Below are 13825 nucleotides of genomic sequence, written 5' to 3'. Positions count from 1 at the left end.
ACATGAAGCAAATTTGTGTTTTTCAACATTTTATTTATTGTTCCAACATTTCATTCACAAAATCATAATTATAATACAAAAACACTTTAAACCATGGACGTAAACCATGATGTATGCTTATAATATACAGTTATTCAAAGTCACCAATAAACTAAGTCAAAGAGAAGTGAATAAACAGCTGGAGAAGAGGGCAGTATATTTACATCTGTTTTTTTTGTCTTTTTAAATCTAAAGAATGTTTAGATAAATCCTCGTATCTTTGTACAGCAGCAAAACATCTCCAATGCCACCATTATGAGCATTAAACACACTATGAACAATAACTCTTGTTTGCCACAAAGAAGCAGGGATCAATTTGAGGACAGGAGTTTAGTCTTCCAGGATGTAGTTGGGGTTTACAACCAGAACAGATTCCTCTTCTGTGCTCGCAGACTCTGAGCCCTTCAGTCCGGCCTGAGACAGCTGGATGAGGATGTGATCCTTGAGGAAGAGATTTGTGTGGGAGATCGTATAAATGAACATGTCTGCACTTAGAGAATCGCTGACTCATTATCTTTTCACATTTTAAGATGGTAGACTTACATAGTGCACCAGCCTGTGGATGACCTTCTCTATCAGTCCCTTCCTATTGATGAGCTCCTCCTCAGAGTCGATCTCTGACTCGATCTCCTTCAGATACCAGTTGACCACTGCACTTTTCTTCAGATCCTCCTCTTCCTCAGCTGCAACACAGATTAGCAAGAAAAATGTGAGAAGAAAAAGAACAGTGACAGAGCAGACAAGGAAATGAGGTGGAAAACAGACTGGAGGGAGGAACATCTCTTACCATCCTCTGCTCTGCGCAGATGCAGGACGAGCAGGTTGGAGATGCGTTTGTACTCGGCGAAAGACAGACGAAGAGATGGTTTGGACTGGCTCCCAGGCTCGCCGTGGCCATTGACACCGTCAGCGTGTCCATTAATTCCATTAGTAAGGCCAATGACACCATCCACGTTTCCATTTACTCCATTGGGGACGTTACCTGCAAAGATGCAGAGAAGAGTTTACGTTAAATAAACAGCGGTGATGCATGGTGTCATTTCACATCTTCTCTATATTGATAGTACCTTCTTCCTGCTGCTCCTCCTCTTCCTCCATTTCATCCTCCTGTTCCAGGTTGATGTCTGGCGTCTCCACTCTGATGATAGATTTGTTCAGAAGACGGAACGCTTCCTTCACGTGTTTGGGCTGAACCTAGAAGCATGGGATGAAAGGGCAAGAGTTAATTCACAGTTTGGCCTTTTATTTTGAAAGGATGCCTTTTTGTTCCCCTCATTTTGGTTAAAGTGATACTCAGGGTGGTTTTGCAGTATTAAATTTTATCAACCACACTCAGTATCGAGTGTTGCATGAATGAAGCTTGTGTGTCTTCGCACGTACCTCATCACAGCAGTGCATACGTGCCATGGCCTCTGAGAGGCGGATCATGCTCTCCAGCTGTCGCACAGTTATCCTCCAGGCAGATTTGGACACGCCCCCTGAGCTGTCACGCTGGCGGAGACGCTTGTACTGCTCGACGATGAACTCTTCTGATTCGCTGGAGATCTACGGAGGTCCAAAAGTTAATATAAAGGAAATGTGTTAAACAGTAAAAACTGGGTCGCTGGTGTCGGCGTGTGGGGACCCCAGCACACCCACCTTGGGTTTGAACTGCCTGGCAAAGAGCAGGTATCTACGGATCTCATCCAGGGAGTACAGTCTGTCCACCGACTCCTCCACACGGGAGTGCAGATCCACGATGCGTCTGGCGATGGCGTAGTCCGTCACCTATGACAGGTGCAAATCGTTAGCTGCAGTATTCAACTAAGTTACCATATTTTTAAAAATGGACAAAATAAAAGACATGAATAGAAACAACCAGTAAGCACAGGATGCTCAGACTACGCTCATTTGCATGTACCTCATTGCACTCGTCCACCAGGATGAAGAAGAGATCAAAGCGGCTCATAATGGGAGCGGTCAGGTTGACGTTCTGCTTCAGACTCTTGCTGCGGTCGTAGCGTCCGCTGACAGGGTTAGCAGCAGCCAGGATGGATGTGCGAGCGTTCAGGGTAGCCTGAGGAGAGAAGCGGAGGAACAGTCTGGTTATTCTACTGCAGAGACGAGCAATCGAATTTGATAGCAGTGTAACTTCCATTTGTGCTGCATAAACGCGAGTGTTTAAAGCGTAAAGCTTTGAAAGCGTCACCTTGACTCCGGCTTTGGTGATGCTGATGGTCTGCTGCTCCATGGCTTCATGGATGGCCACCTGGTCTTTGAGGTCCATCTTATCAAACTCATCAATACAGCAAACACCCTGAAATCAAACCAGTTAACAAGTTTTACTTGCACTAATTACATAAAGAAACTTTTTTTTTGTTTTTTTAAATATAACAATACACTGTTCTTCAGAACTCATGACACTCACGTTGTCGGCGAGCATCAGAGCTCCAGCCTCGATGACAAACTCATGCGACTCCTCGTCTCGGACCACGGCCGCCGTCAGACCTGCGGCGCTGCTGGCCTTGCCGCTGGTGTACACCGCTCTGGGACTGAACTCCTCCACGTGCCTGCACAGGCACACACACTCAAATCAACAAATATCTACAGCAAAGAGAGCACTGAAAAGTATTTGTGCCAGAAGATGGAACAAAGAAAAGCTTTATGCAAAGCTAATCAATGAAGGTGGAAACTGTGGAACATACTTGAGGAACTGGCTCTTGGCAGTGCTCGGATCTCCCACAATGCACACGTTGATGTCTCCTCTGAGCGAGGTCCCTTCCATGGTCGTCTTGGGAACGCCTCCAAAGAGCATCAGCAGGATGCCGCGCTTCACCTCATCATTACCTGCACCATCACATTAATGTTTAACTCACAAGTCACAGCTTTGATAAAGAACTACGAGAGCCTCCTCCATTGGAGAAAAAGGCTAGACGGGGGGTTCGATCACTGACCGTGGATGGTGGGGAAGAGGCTGGTGCACAGGTTGTGGTACAGGTTCTTGTCCTGACTCATCTCAAAAACCTTCTCCCACTCTTTCTCTGTCATCTGGCTCTTAATGCTTTCAGCCGTCTGCTCCTCCTCCCGCAGCTCTTTACCGCCAAACTATGATAAAGACGGCACACATTTGTAATCACACAGCAAAATTTGTAGCTGTTTGCATTTTTAGGCACATGGGCGAGCGCTTCTTACCCGTGGGTTGGTGGGTGCCACGTTGCAGGCCAGGAAGGCCAGCCTGTATGACAGCTCTCTGACTCCCAGAGCTTTCAGTCCTCTCAGACCATCAGACTCAAAGCCCTGAGGACCTCCTGCTACACGGGTACTGGTCTCTGCTCGCACACCTGGAAGTAACATCCATACAGTCATGAGAACCAAAACAAAACACCACAAGACATAGTTTTGACCATAAATGGTTAAAATTTTAAAAGGTACCAGGTGTGCTGAGCTGTGAGACATCTGGCACGACAATCAGGGTCCCAGTGAAGTCACAGCGGTCTCCAGCCTGAGCCGTCTCCACAGCCTCTGCCCTCAGGATGATCTCAAGAGAGCGTGGGATCGAACCGCGGGGCAGCTCCGCCTGCGTCTCCTGGATACGCACCTGGATACACAAACAGGGTACACAGGGTCAAAATCAGACTCATTCATCCATGCAGACAGACATCCTTTATCACAGTTACCTTCTGAAAGTCGATGAACTTGGATTTGTGCGTGTCGAGGTGGAAGCGGGAGCGGTTGTTGCACACGGGGTTCCTGCAGATGGTCGGAGGAGAGTATTTGAACTGCTGAGAGACATCTTTGATCACTGCCTGGCAGTCCATGCACAGGAAGGTACCGCTCACCTGCACCAAAGGAAGCAGGATGGGTTTAATGACAAAAGACAAGCGTAACGCAACTGAACTTTGTGTCTTCTTCACTGATATAAACATCTCACCAGCTCAGGATGGACTGGGTGCGTTCTCACCACCTGACCGCTGATTCTCACCAGGCTGCCAATACGCATGGAGGACAACTCACGGATCCTATTTATTTATTTAACACAGGAAAAAGATCCGATTTGGCATTTCATTCCCATTAACATTTACCAGTGAGAGATGCATCATTCCTGCTTCATGCACATGCACAACTTAAACACCATTTTGTTCCAATTTATTCAAGCCAAGCGGACATTTCTACAACTATCTTTGCACTAAAGCAATCTAGCTGCATAAAGGGCAGCTCAGACCAGATAAATGGAGATGTACATGGTGGTTTGGTTAACAGTGTCTTACTTGTGTCTGGTGGGCAGATCCTCGATAGCGACGTAGAACTCTTTGTTGAGGGGGACGTTCCCGTGATCCCGAGCAAAGTTGCGCAGTGCTCTGCAGAGGTAGGGATACACTCTGGAAACAGACAATCCTTCAGGTTACCCCACAGCTTATTTCCACAGCACTGAACTGATGGTTTGAAATGCAGCAGAGCACTCTCCCACCTCAGTATTTAGATGAGATATGATGGAAGCACCTATGACTTGGTGGGCTTGCTCACCTGTAGTACTCCTCCTGGATGGTGGTAGCCAGTTCCTGGTTGAAACCCTCCAAGTCGGTGAAGCTCACCAGTAGGGTGTTCCTCTCAGGCCTGATCAGCTCCTCGGCCTCCCGCACATACTTCACCTCCCCATCCCCGCTCTGAAATCTGCAGGGTGACGCAGGAAGCGGGCGAGAGTTAAGAAAAGCAGTGAAAAGACACCAATAGCAGCCGATCAAAGTAGCACTCGATCCTTATAATTGCTGATTAAAAGAGCGATGTCAAGCCAAGCACGTTTCGGCCGACAACAATACGACACGGTCGCTGCTGCCTTACTTACTCCTCTAAGAAAGCCTGGAATAACTTCTGGCACTTCTCGGCCAGCTCGTCCTTCACCATCGCCCCGGCAGTCTCCGCGGTGGCGACATCCATGCTGCAAGTCCGTCAAACTGCGATAACAAAAAGAATACAAAAACAAGTTTGCGAAACACAGACACGAGCTGCTCCTCTCTGACACACAGCACGCTCAGCTCCGGACAACAGAGAGCCCGGTTTCGCGCGAAAAGCGAGACCACGTGATGTTTGGCGCGCCGCTTTCGACCAATGTGCGACGTTATGGAAATATCTCTGAGCTCGTAGCCAATTAGAAGCGGAAACGTAAATCGACGCGGAGTCCTGCTGCCCGTTTTCCCGCGGTACGCTTCCTGTGCTAACCAATAGCAGCTGTAGACGGGGAGAGACCGAGCTGTTAACTCAGTGTGCGCGTGTCTTTGTCGAGCACGTGCGTTATACAGATAGGCTATAAATGAAGAATGAGCTGACTGACAGCGTCACAGTGAACTTAGCACTTGAGCCATTTCCGGCCAAAATATTTAGGCAATTTAAAAGTATGTCGTCATCATTATCATCATCATCATCTTCTTCCTTCTTTCTTCCTCATTGGATCATCCAGCTTCATCTATGAATCGTCTGTTTTCCTTCTGCTTGCCTCCTCCATATTTAGCATCCTTTGCCCAGTATATCTGCTCTCCCTCCTCTGCACATGTGCAAAATATCCCAGTCTTGCCTCTCTTACTTTGTCTCCAAACCGATCAACCCGCCCTGCCTCTCTGATATACTCATTCCTGATCGTGTCCATTCTGGTCACTCCCAGTGAAAATCCCAACATCCAGCTCAAACTGTCACAGTGTAACCTGCAAACTTGATATTCCATGGAAACTCCTGCCTGACCTCATCAAAACAAGAGGGGGATCAGAGCCAATCCCTGATGTAATCTCACCCCCACCTTGAACACATCTGTCACTCTCACCCCTCTCTTGCTGTCCTGATACATGTCTTGCACCACCCTCACATATTTCTCTGCCACAACCTCATGCTGTACCACGGTATCTCTCTCACCACCCTATCAAATGCTTTCTCTAGACCCATGTAGTCACAGTGCAACTCCTTTTGACCTTCTCTGCACTTCTCCATGAACACTCTCCAAGAAAACATCACATCTGTAGTGCTATGAAACCATAGTCCTGCTCACTATCACATTTCTCCTCTTAACATAGCTTCAGCAACTCTCCCTCTGTAGTTACAACAGCTCTGCATATCACCACTGTTCTTGAAAACTGGTGCTAGTATTCTTCTTCTCCATTCCTCAGGCATCTTGCTTTCCAGAATTGTGTTAAACAATCTTGTTAATGCACCCACTGCCCTTTCTCCTAGTCATCCCCATACCTCCACAGGTATGTCCACTCACCCTTCTTCATAGCTACTTTCACTCCTTCCTTACTAATCCTCTGCACTTTCCTCTCATTTCCTCATCAGCCCCTCCAAAGTACTCCTTCCACCTTATCAGGACATTTTCTTCACTCGCTAATACATTTCCAGCTCTATCTTTAACCACCGTAACCTGTTGCAAATCCTTCCCAGCGCAATCTCTCTGCCAAGCTAACACGTTTTTTCCTCCTTTCCTAGTACAACTCACTGTAAGCCTTTTCCTTTGAGTAGAAGCTACTCCCAGCCGCTCCCTTATTTTTAATTTTGCAGTTTTACAATGGATGCTAAACACCAAAAGGGGATTTGGGTTTGAGTAAATGTACTTTGATTTAAAAACCGAAAGCATTTTACTGCTGCAGATGTCTGCGTTGAAGCTGTTTTAACTGCTTTATACAAGCCTACATGTCATTTGTCTCTTCCACTAGTGGTTTCCATCCAAAGAAACAGGCTGCTCCAGAGGTCACCAGCTAGAAGTGAGAATTTGTTAGATGGGAATAAAAGACTGAATTAAAAAAAAAATTCCCTGATCAACTTATTTGATGCAGTAGCGAATGTTTTTCTGTGTTTGTGCCTCAAAGGTTTAGATGAAAAACTCATCGCACAGCCTCACACATTGTGTGCATTTATGTTTGAAATATGTGTGTGCAGTGTGCTTTATGTTGTAAGCATTTTGTGTGCTTTGCAGTAAATATTATTTTGTAAAGTACTGCTCATGTTTGTGAGGTGAAGGGAGTAAAGTTACAAGTATATCGTCAAAACTGTGCACAAGGACACAAGTAATTGGATTCAACTTGTAAATGTACCACGTGACCACTGGGGGGCAGTGAACACTCACTTTTCTGCATATTTTTTATTTTACATGTCAGCTCAGCCAGTGTCAGCGCCTACTAGGTATCTATGTGTTGCAGAGGTGATGCTATCCATGGTATGGTGCAGGTTAATATTGCTTCATTTCTAAAAGGAAAGTAGTACTACAGTCACTACAGACAGTAAAATAATACAATTTTTCCAAAATTGTTTTTCTTATTTATAGTTTTGCGCGGGGACTAGAAAGATGCAACTTCAGCTGAATGGTTAATTTTGTGTCTGTGTATACTTGTTCCACTCTATTGTTGTAGTTGTGTTAAAACAGTGCAGCTATGGGACAGCAGGCATTGGTGGAAGGTTGGAGTACAAGTGTGTAAGTAAAGGTGCTGTTAATAAAGTTACAACAGTAAAATGAGGTGGAACAGAAACCACCGAAGGATCATGTCCATGTTGTAGAGAGCATTACAGTCCCTGCTTCTTTGTTTTATCACGGTGGCTCCTCGTCGAGACTGGAAAGAACAGCTATTGTGACCTTGTATTCACATCAGTTACAGCAGAATTAAAAAAGTAGAAAAAAGTAGACCAAATGAACTCAACACCGTACAGGCACACCTGAGGAGTCCCCACAGACAGTCATCTTGACCCGTGACGTTTTCTCATTTAAATTTCTTTAGACAGTGGGGACAACCTGAGGGTTTTCTGAAAGAAAAACTCACTGAAATGTAGCTTTTTTAATATATATATATTTGTGGTTGCATATATATATTTGTGGTTGCATAACACACATTTATACTGGGCATGTTTTGGAATGACTCTGAGAGACCGGCAGAGGAAGTTATTTGTTAACAGAACAATTCACAGGGGGAACAGTAGAGCAAGACCGACTGCAATTCTCGGAACCGAGTGGACATGATTATGTTCTGCAACAGTTAGCTGATAATAAGTGACATGCAGATGTGGCAAAAATACAGACATTCTGTACTTAAGTAGAAGTGCAGATTCAAAAATACTCCAGTAAGTCCTGGTTTGAATTCTTTACTGAAGTAAAAGTGAAAAAGTACAGACTCTTAAATGTACTCACAGTAAGAAAGTGAAAAGTAGCTCCTTGAAGAACATCTCTACCACCTATTTTGTGCAACACTAATTGAACCTTGTGCTATATTATTGTAACTATAAAATAATATTAGTAGATGTGAATATAAACTTTATTCCAGTCTAAAGTTGAATTCTAATAAAGGTACTCAGCTTGAATCAGGTAAGAGGAACACGAGCAGAGAAAAAGAAAGAAAATGAAACAGCTCTATTTTCTGTTGCTAATTGTAGAGGGTGGTGTTGCCTCTAAACCTTCAGCATGTGGGGAACCCTAAAATCAGTTGGCTCAGTGTGGGGGAAAGAATCATAAATCACAATAATTTCTATTGGGAGCTCCAGTAGATTTTCTTAGTGTAAAGGCTGTGATCAGCTGATCTGCTGCTCTTTGTGGATGTACACAACTTAATTCAACCAGATGTCAGCAGATTTATGAGTTGTCTTGGCTGATTTCCATCCTTGACACTGACAGTACAGTGTGTATTCTGTCTTTTTTCTAGAAGGTATAAAATTGGTATGAAGGTGAAATTCGCTGAATGAATCTCAGCATCATCAGCTTAACTTCAGATTCATCTCTGCTACACTTTATGTAACCTAACTCTGACCATGAAACCACAGCCACTGTGCACCAGTCACACACTGTTCTTTACTTTAAACCCCTCACAGCAAACTAACCTGTTTATTCTGCAGAGGATTTTCATGCAACCTTTAAATAACACAGCGAGTGTACCTCCGTTTTTTTAGCAGCAGGTTTCACAATATGAAAAAACATAATGTCATGTGTACAGACCAGATATCTGATTTAAAAACACGAGGACTTATATATAAGCTTTAAATTTCCAGTTTATCAAACACCACTGATCAGTCCTTATCTTTAACCCCTCTTCTTCCTCTCGTGTCCTCTTTCTTATCTTTCTCCATCTCTGAGTGAAGTTAGCTCTCTATGTTTTCCCTCCCTGTGAAATACAGCAGCTGGACCTTTAGCTAGCAACACAGTGTGAGACAAACTGCACACAAACAGTTTTTGTGTTTGTTAAGCTGATAGAAACATCACTCCCTTCACGCTCGCTCGTCTTTAGGGCTCGCTAGATGCTGAAGTACTGCAAAACCACTGGCCCACTGTAACCCCTGACTACGGCACATGGTTTTTCCTCCTTCATCTCCTTTTATGCTACATCCCCTGCTGATTAATACAAGAACAGGACTGCCTTTCATGTGGTATTGGTTTGATGTTTGATGGCACGCAGTAACATGAAAAAATAACTTCCCTCAAATGCCTTAAACCAGGAGTATCGAACTTCAGGCCTTGAGGGCTGGTGTCCTGCAGGTTTTAGATATTACCCTGGGTCAACACACCTTAATCAAATGATTAGTTCATTACCAGGCCTCTGGAGAACCTCAGGACATGTTGAGGAGGTCATTTAGCCATTAAAAATCAGCTGTGTTGGATAAAGGACGCATCTAAAACCCCCAGGACATCAGCCCTTGAGGCCTGGAGTTCGACACCCCTGCCTTAAACCACACATGTCAAACTCCTGTCCTCGAGGGCCTGTAAAAAACAGAAACTACCGATCTACATCATAGTACACATAAAAATACCCATAAGACAAACTATAAAACATTATTATGTATTTCTTAAGGTGTCTTTCAATATAGGGCTGGATCACCCAGGGGACACAAACTCCACCCTGAGGCAAACTCAGTCCAGCGTCAGGGTAAACATTCATTTCTGCTCTATTATTCTATTAATTTCTATTTCAGTTCCCACATTATTCTCACGTCTCCACCTGCTGAAGTCAATACAAACATCAGCCAGCAGGCTATTGGTTTCACCTGTCACATTGTATTAATCTGCCAGGAAAAAAGCAGGAAGTCATTGTGAGCTATTTGGATGCAACCCAGCCTCCTTCTCTCTTTATTTCTCCTTTTGTCTTGACCTCTGTTTTTCCCACGATTGTTCAGCCGCAGGAAACCCAGTCGTGTTTGAATATGAGGGAACCTGACCATCTGTAGACGATCACACCCCCCATCCACCCACCCACCCACACACACACACACACACATCAAATTCACACGTACTCAGGCATATCCACCACAACAAAAGTGCTCTGATGTTTGATGTAAAACAGTTTTCACATTTTGTTTGAATTTGTATTTGAAAATTAAATGACAAAACTACTAATACTAATATTATTACGTTACATCATTGGGTTTATGACATCATTACTACTAATGATTTCTTATAATCAGACCCACACACAGGCAGCACTGCCTGTAGTACACATCTTTGTGGTACACTAAAACTTGCTGGTGCATGGAGATGAAAAACATGCAGTGTGTATAGATCTTTTGGTAACTGATGAGAAATAGTACAATGGGGGCAAAATACAATCAGGATATGAAAGAGGAGCGGGAAAAGATGGTTTAGAAAAGACTTGTTTCCTGGTTTATTTGTACTCAGCTGCTGACACATTTTCATTGTTTCGCTCGTGTCCTTCTGTGCACTAGATGAAAAATTACGGTATCTCACATTCATACAGTTACAGCTGTTCTTATGTGCTTTGTGACTGGACACCTACTTTTACTCCCAGCCTTAGTACATCGGTTGTGTGAAACATAAAGATAAGCAGTAGGAGACATGTTCAGGACAAAGAGTGGTCTGTAGATCTGTAGATTTCTTGAACACTACTGTGAGTTCACTGTACTCATATGACCTACATTGTGACTAGATCTCAATTCAGTACGGCACATCTGGATTGTAATGGAACGGGAGATTCATATCATGGATGTGCAGCCAACAAATCTGCAGTAAAATCTCTGGGGAATGTTTCCCAGCCCTTTGCCGGATCTGTGCCATGTAGAATTGAGGCAGTTCTAAAAGTAAATCCCAATACAATCAAGTGTCCAAAAAATTTATCCAAGCAGTTGTGTCCTGGTGACTATTCAAATTCATTTAGATACCACTGTGGGATAACTGCAAGTATCCAAAGGCATTTCAACATAGATGCAAAGCTGCAAGACTTTTTTCTAGAAAGACTTTTGTACGTTAACCAAACAATGTAAATAAAGTTTTATTAATGACCGTAATAAGTCAAGCCTGTAACGTAACATTTGAACTTTTTCATTTTGATATTTCAAAATGTATTTGAAAAGTCAAACAAACACAGCTAGCATGCTAGAGCTTGCTTTGGTTTTCTAGCAGACATGCTAGTGAGCTATTGTAAACAAGCAGTTAAAGTGCTCTTCTTATGCTAACCGCTTTAACGCTGGTTTGAGCGCGGAGTCAAGGAGGCCATTTATGTGAAAAGGAAAAGACCATCTGTGAATCAAGGAGGGGGCCTAAGGGTACATCTTTCGCCATCTTACAATGCTGGGATTGCAGCCATTCCCCAACTCTCTGTGAATGGGACTCATGGCCATTGATCAGTGGTCTTTGATCAGTGGGTTTTGGTCAGTGGTTGTTGATCAATGGTCATGAGAATTTGCATAATTATGATTGATTGCTGTAGCTGCCCCGGTCTTATGGAATAACCTTCCTGTTGCTATCCGGACGTCTGACTCTATGCCACTGTTTAAATCACGGCTGAAGACTTATTTGTTTAATCTTGCCTTTCCACCTAGTTAACACTTGGTGTGCGTTGGTACATTTTTATCCGTTATGCTTGTGAACTACTTTTATATCTTATGATTGTCAAGGTTTTTATAATTGATACGTGCCAGGTCCTTTCTCTTTTCCCTCCCATCTCCCTTTTCCTATTTTATTTTTGTCAAGCACCTTGGTATACCCTTGGTTTTTTAGTGTGCTTTATAAATAAAGTTTATTATTATTATTATTATTAAGGAACTGACCTTCCAGCCCATTGTTCCTTCAGTGGGCTGGTTTCAGTCATTATGCAAATGTACTGTTTATAAGATTGGGGAGACCTGCAGTCAGCTGAGACTGAAGAAGTCACTTGGATGAGTGACGAAACGTTTCTCCCACAAAACGCTACATCCAGATGAACAGAATCAACTTTTTGGAGGGTAACTGCTTTAATGCTAGTCCGTACTTAAATACTAATATTATTATCGTGCTCACAATAACAGTGCTAGGATGTTTAGCTGATGTTAGCCATATTTAATTAAGATAAAACAAGATTAAATGTAAGTTAAAAATTAACCTAGACATGATAATTATATAACAGCGAGGTTTGAAACATAATTAAAGAATTAAGCAATTAGCATGTTAGCATAATAGAATTTGGTATTTATACTAGACAGAGTGGTGTAAAAGACAGAAGAATCTTTTATAGACCTGCTGTCTGTGACTGGAAAGAAAGTATCATTGAGGATATTAGAACTAAAAGGCTGTAGGTGAAGATTGAGGGGCCCATTAAAGTGATTCATCTTCTGGTGACCATGAATATCTGTACAAATCTGCAGTTAAAAGATTAACAGTCTGCGCTACAGTGACACTGCATACTTTTATAAGAAGGAACAAACCCAAGGTTCTGGAGCACTAAAATACACAAACATAAAAAGAAAAAAAATGAAACCATCCTATAATGATGTCTCAATGTGGTATTTATTTCTTCCACACATACAAATAACTTAACACCTTTATACCTGGTTATGTGTGAAGCTGGTTCAGGTCTTTGAAATCCTTCAGTGTGAATGATTTAGTTTATAAGTGCTCTGTGTTGATGAGTGGAGAGCTGCTCCACTGTTTGATTGTTTAAGCTGCTTGTTTTTCCTAAAATGAGCCACAGGAAGTCTTTCCTGTTTTGAATACACTATGAATAGAAGTGAATTGTGTGTATGTGTGGCGCATGTCGGTGTGTGTGTGTGAGCGTTTGAATGTGTTAGGGGCGAGGAGGAAGCAGCGTATATAAAAAGGTACCAAAAAGGTCTTCTTTAGGTTTGCAAACATACAGGTATACACTGGGATCAAATAATAGGACGCAGTAATCATGATTTACACCTCGAGATGCTCAAAATGCCACACAGTTAATTTGATCGCGGAGCCGACTTACTGTATTTTTCCTTTCTGTCTCTCTCACAACTCTCCTCCTCATCCTCTCTTCGTCTTCACTCCAGGAAACAGGACACAACAAACTTCCAGCTTCTGTTTCTCTCACTTCCAAGTGGAAGTAGAAATGTGGGAAGCACTTTTGTGTGCATTAAGGTACTGGAAATGGACCTCCTGACCCTCTCGTGCTCCCTTCTTTCTCATGTAGGAACTGCAAACTGTTTATATCATCAACATAAATCTTACCCTGCTCCCCCAAAAGGCTGACGCAAAAACATTCACACACATCCAATATTTATATCTGTTGCACACACACGCACGTACATGTGACTCAGATACACCTGGCAGACAGATGGTGCATCGTACAAAACGCAGTTTCATTTTTCAAAAGAAATTGGCTGTGTCCATTCTCCGCATCAGTGGATTCAGATGGCGCACAGCTAAATGACAATGAATTAAATATGGTGATGCAAGCTGCCGGTTAATCAGATAATAACCGTGCAACCCACCTACTGATTTTCTTTTTTTTTTTTTTTTTTGCTTAAACTCTGCAACCGAGAAACACCCTATTATAAACAGGATTCCCAGAAAACACTCGTGATTTTAAGCTCTGACACAACAGAAGTTATCATC

At 43.1% G+C, this 13825-nt stretch overlaps 1 protein-coding gene across 1 annotated transcript; it reads right to left on the bottom strand.

The window, feature by feature from the left end:
- Window positions 1–23: 23 nt before the first annotated feature.
- mcm6 (minichromosome maintenance complex component 6) lies at window positions 24–13363 on the bottom strand. The gene is made up of 19 exons (XM_084913363.1): window positions 13197–13363; window positions 4862–4970; window positions 4543–4689; window positions 4287–4397; window positions 3950–4037; window positions 3696–3857; window positions 3451–3616; window positions 3211–3359; window positions 2973–3123; window positions 2724–2865; window positions 2447–2588; window positions 2228–2335; window positions 1940–2095; window positions 1678–1806; window positions 1420–1584; window positions 1107–1233; window positions 827–1021; window positions 583–722; window positions 24–480 (listed from the first exon to the last, which is right to left on the bottom strand). The coding sequence occupies exons 2-19, from the start codon at window positions 4951–4953 to the stop codon at window positions 370–372; spliced, it is 2481 nt and encodes an 826-aa protein (XP_084769489.1). The 5' UTR covers window positions 4954–4970; window positions 13197–13363; the 3' UTR covers window positions 24–369.
- Between the last annotated feature and the right edge of the window lie 462 nt (window positions 13364–13825).

This window comes from Perissodus microlepis, chromosome 18 (genome assembly GCF_051167445.1).
Source record: "Perissodus microlepis isolate ML-2025 ecotype Zambia chromosome 18, ASM5116744v1, whole genome shotgun sequence".
Taxonomy (NCBI): Eukaryota; Metazoa; Chordata; class Actinopteri; order Cichliformes; family Cichlidae; genus Perissodus; species Perissodus microlepis.
Note: the sequence above shows the minus strand (reverse complement) of the source record. Positions and strands in the feature narration are given on the sequence as shown.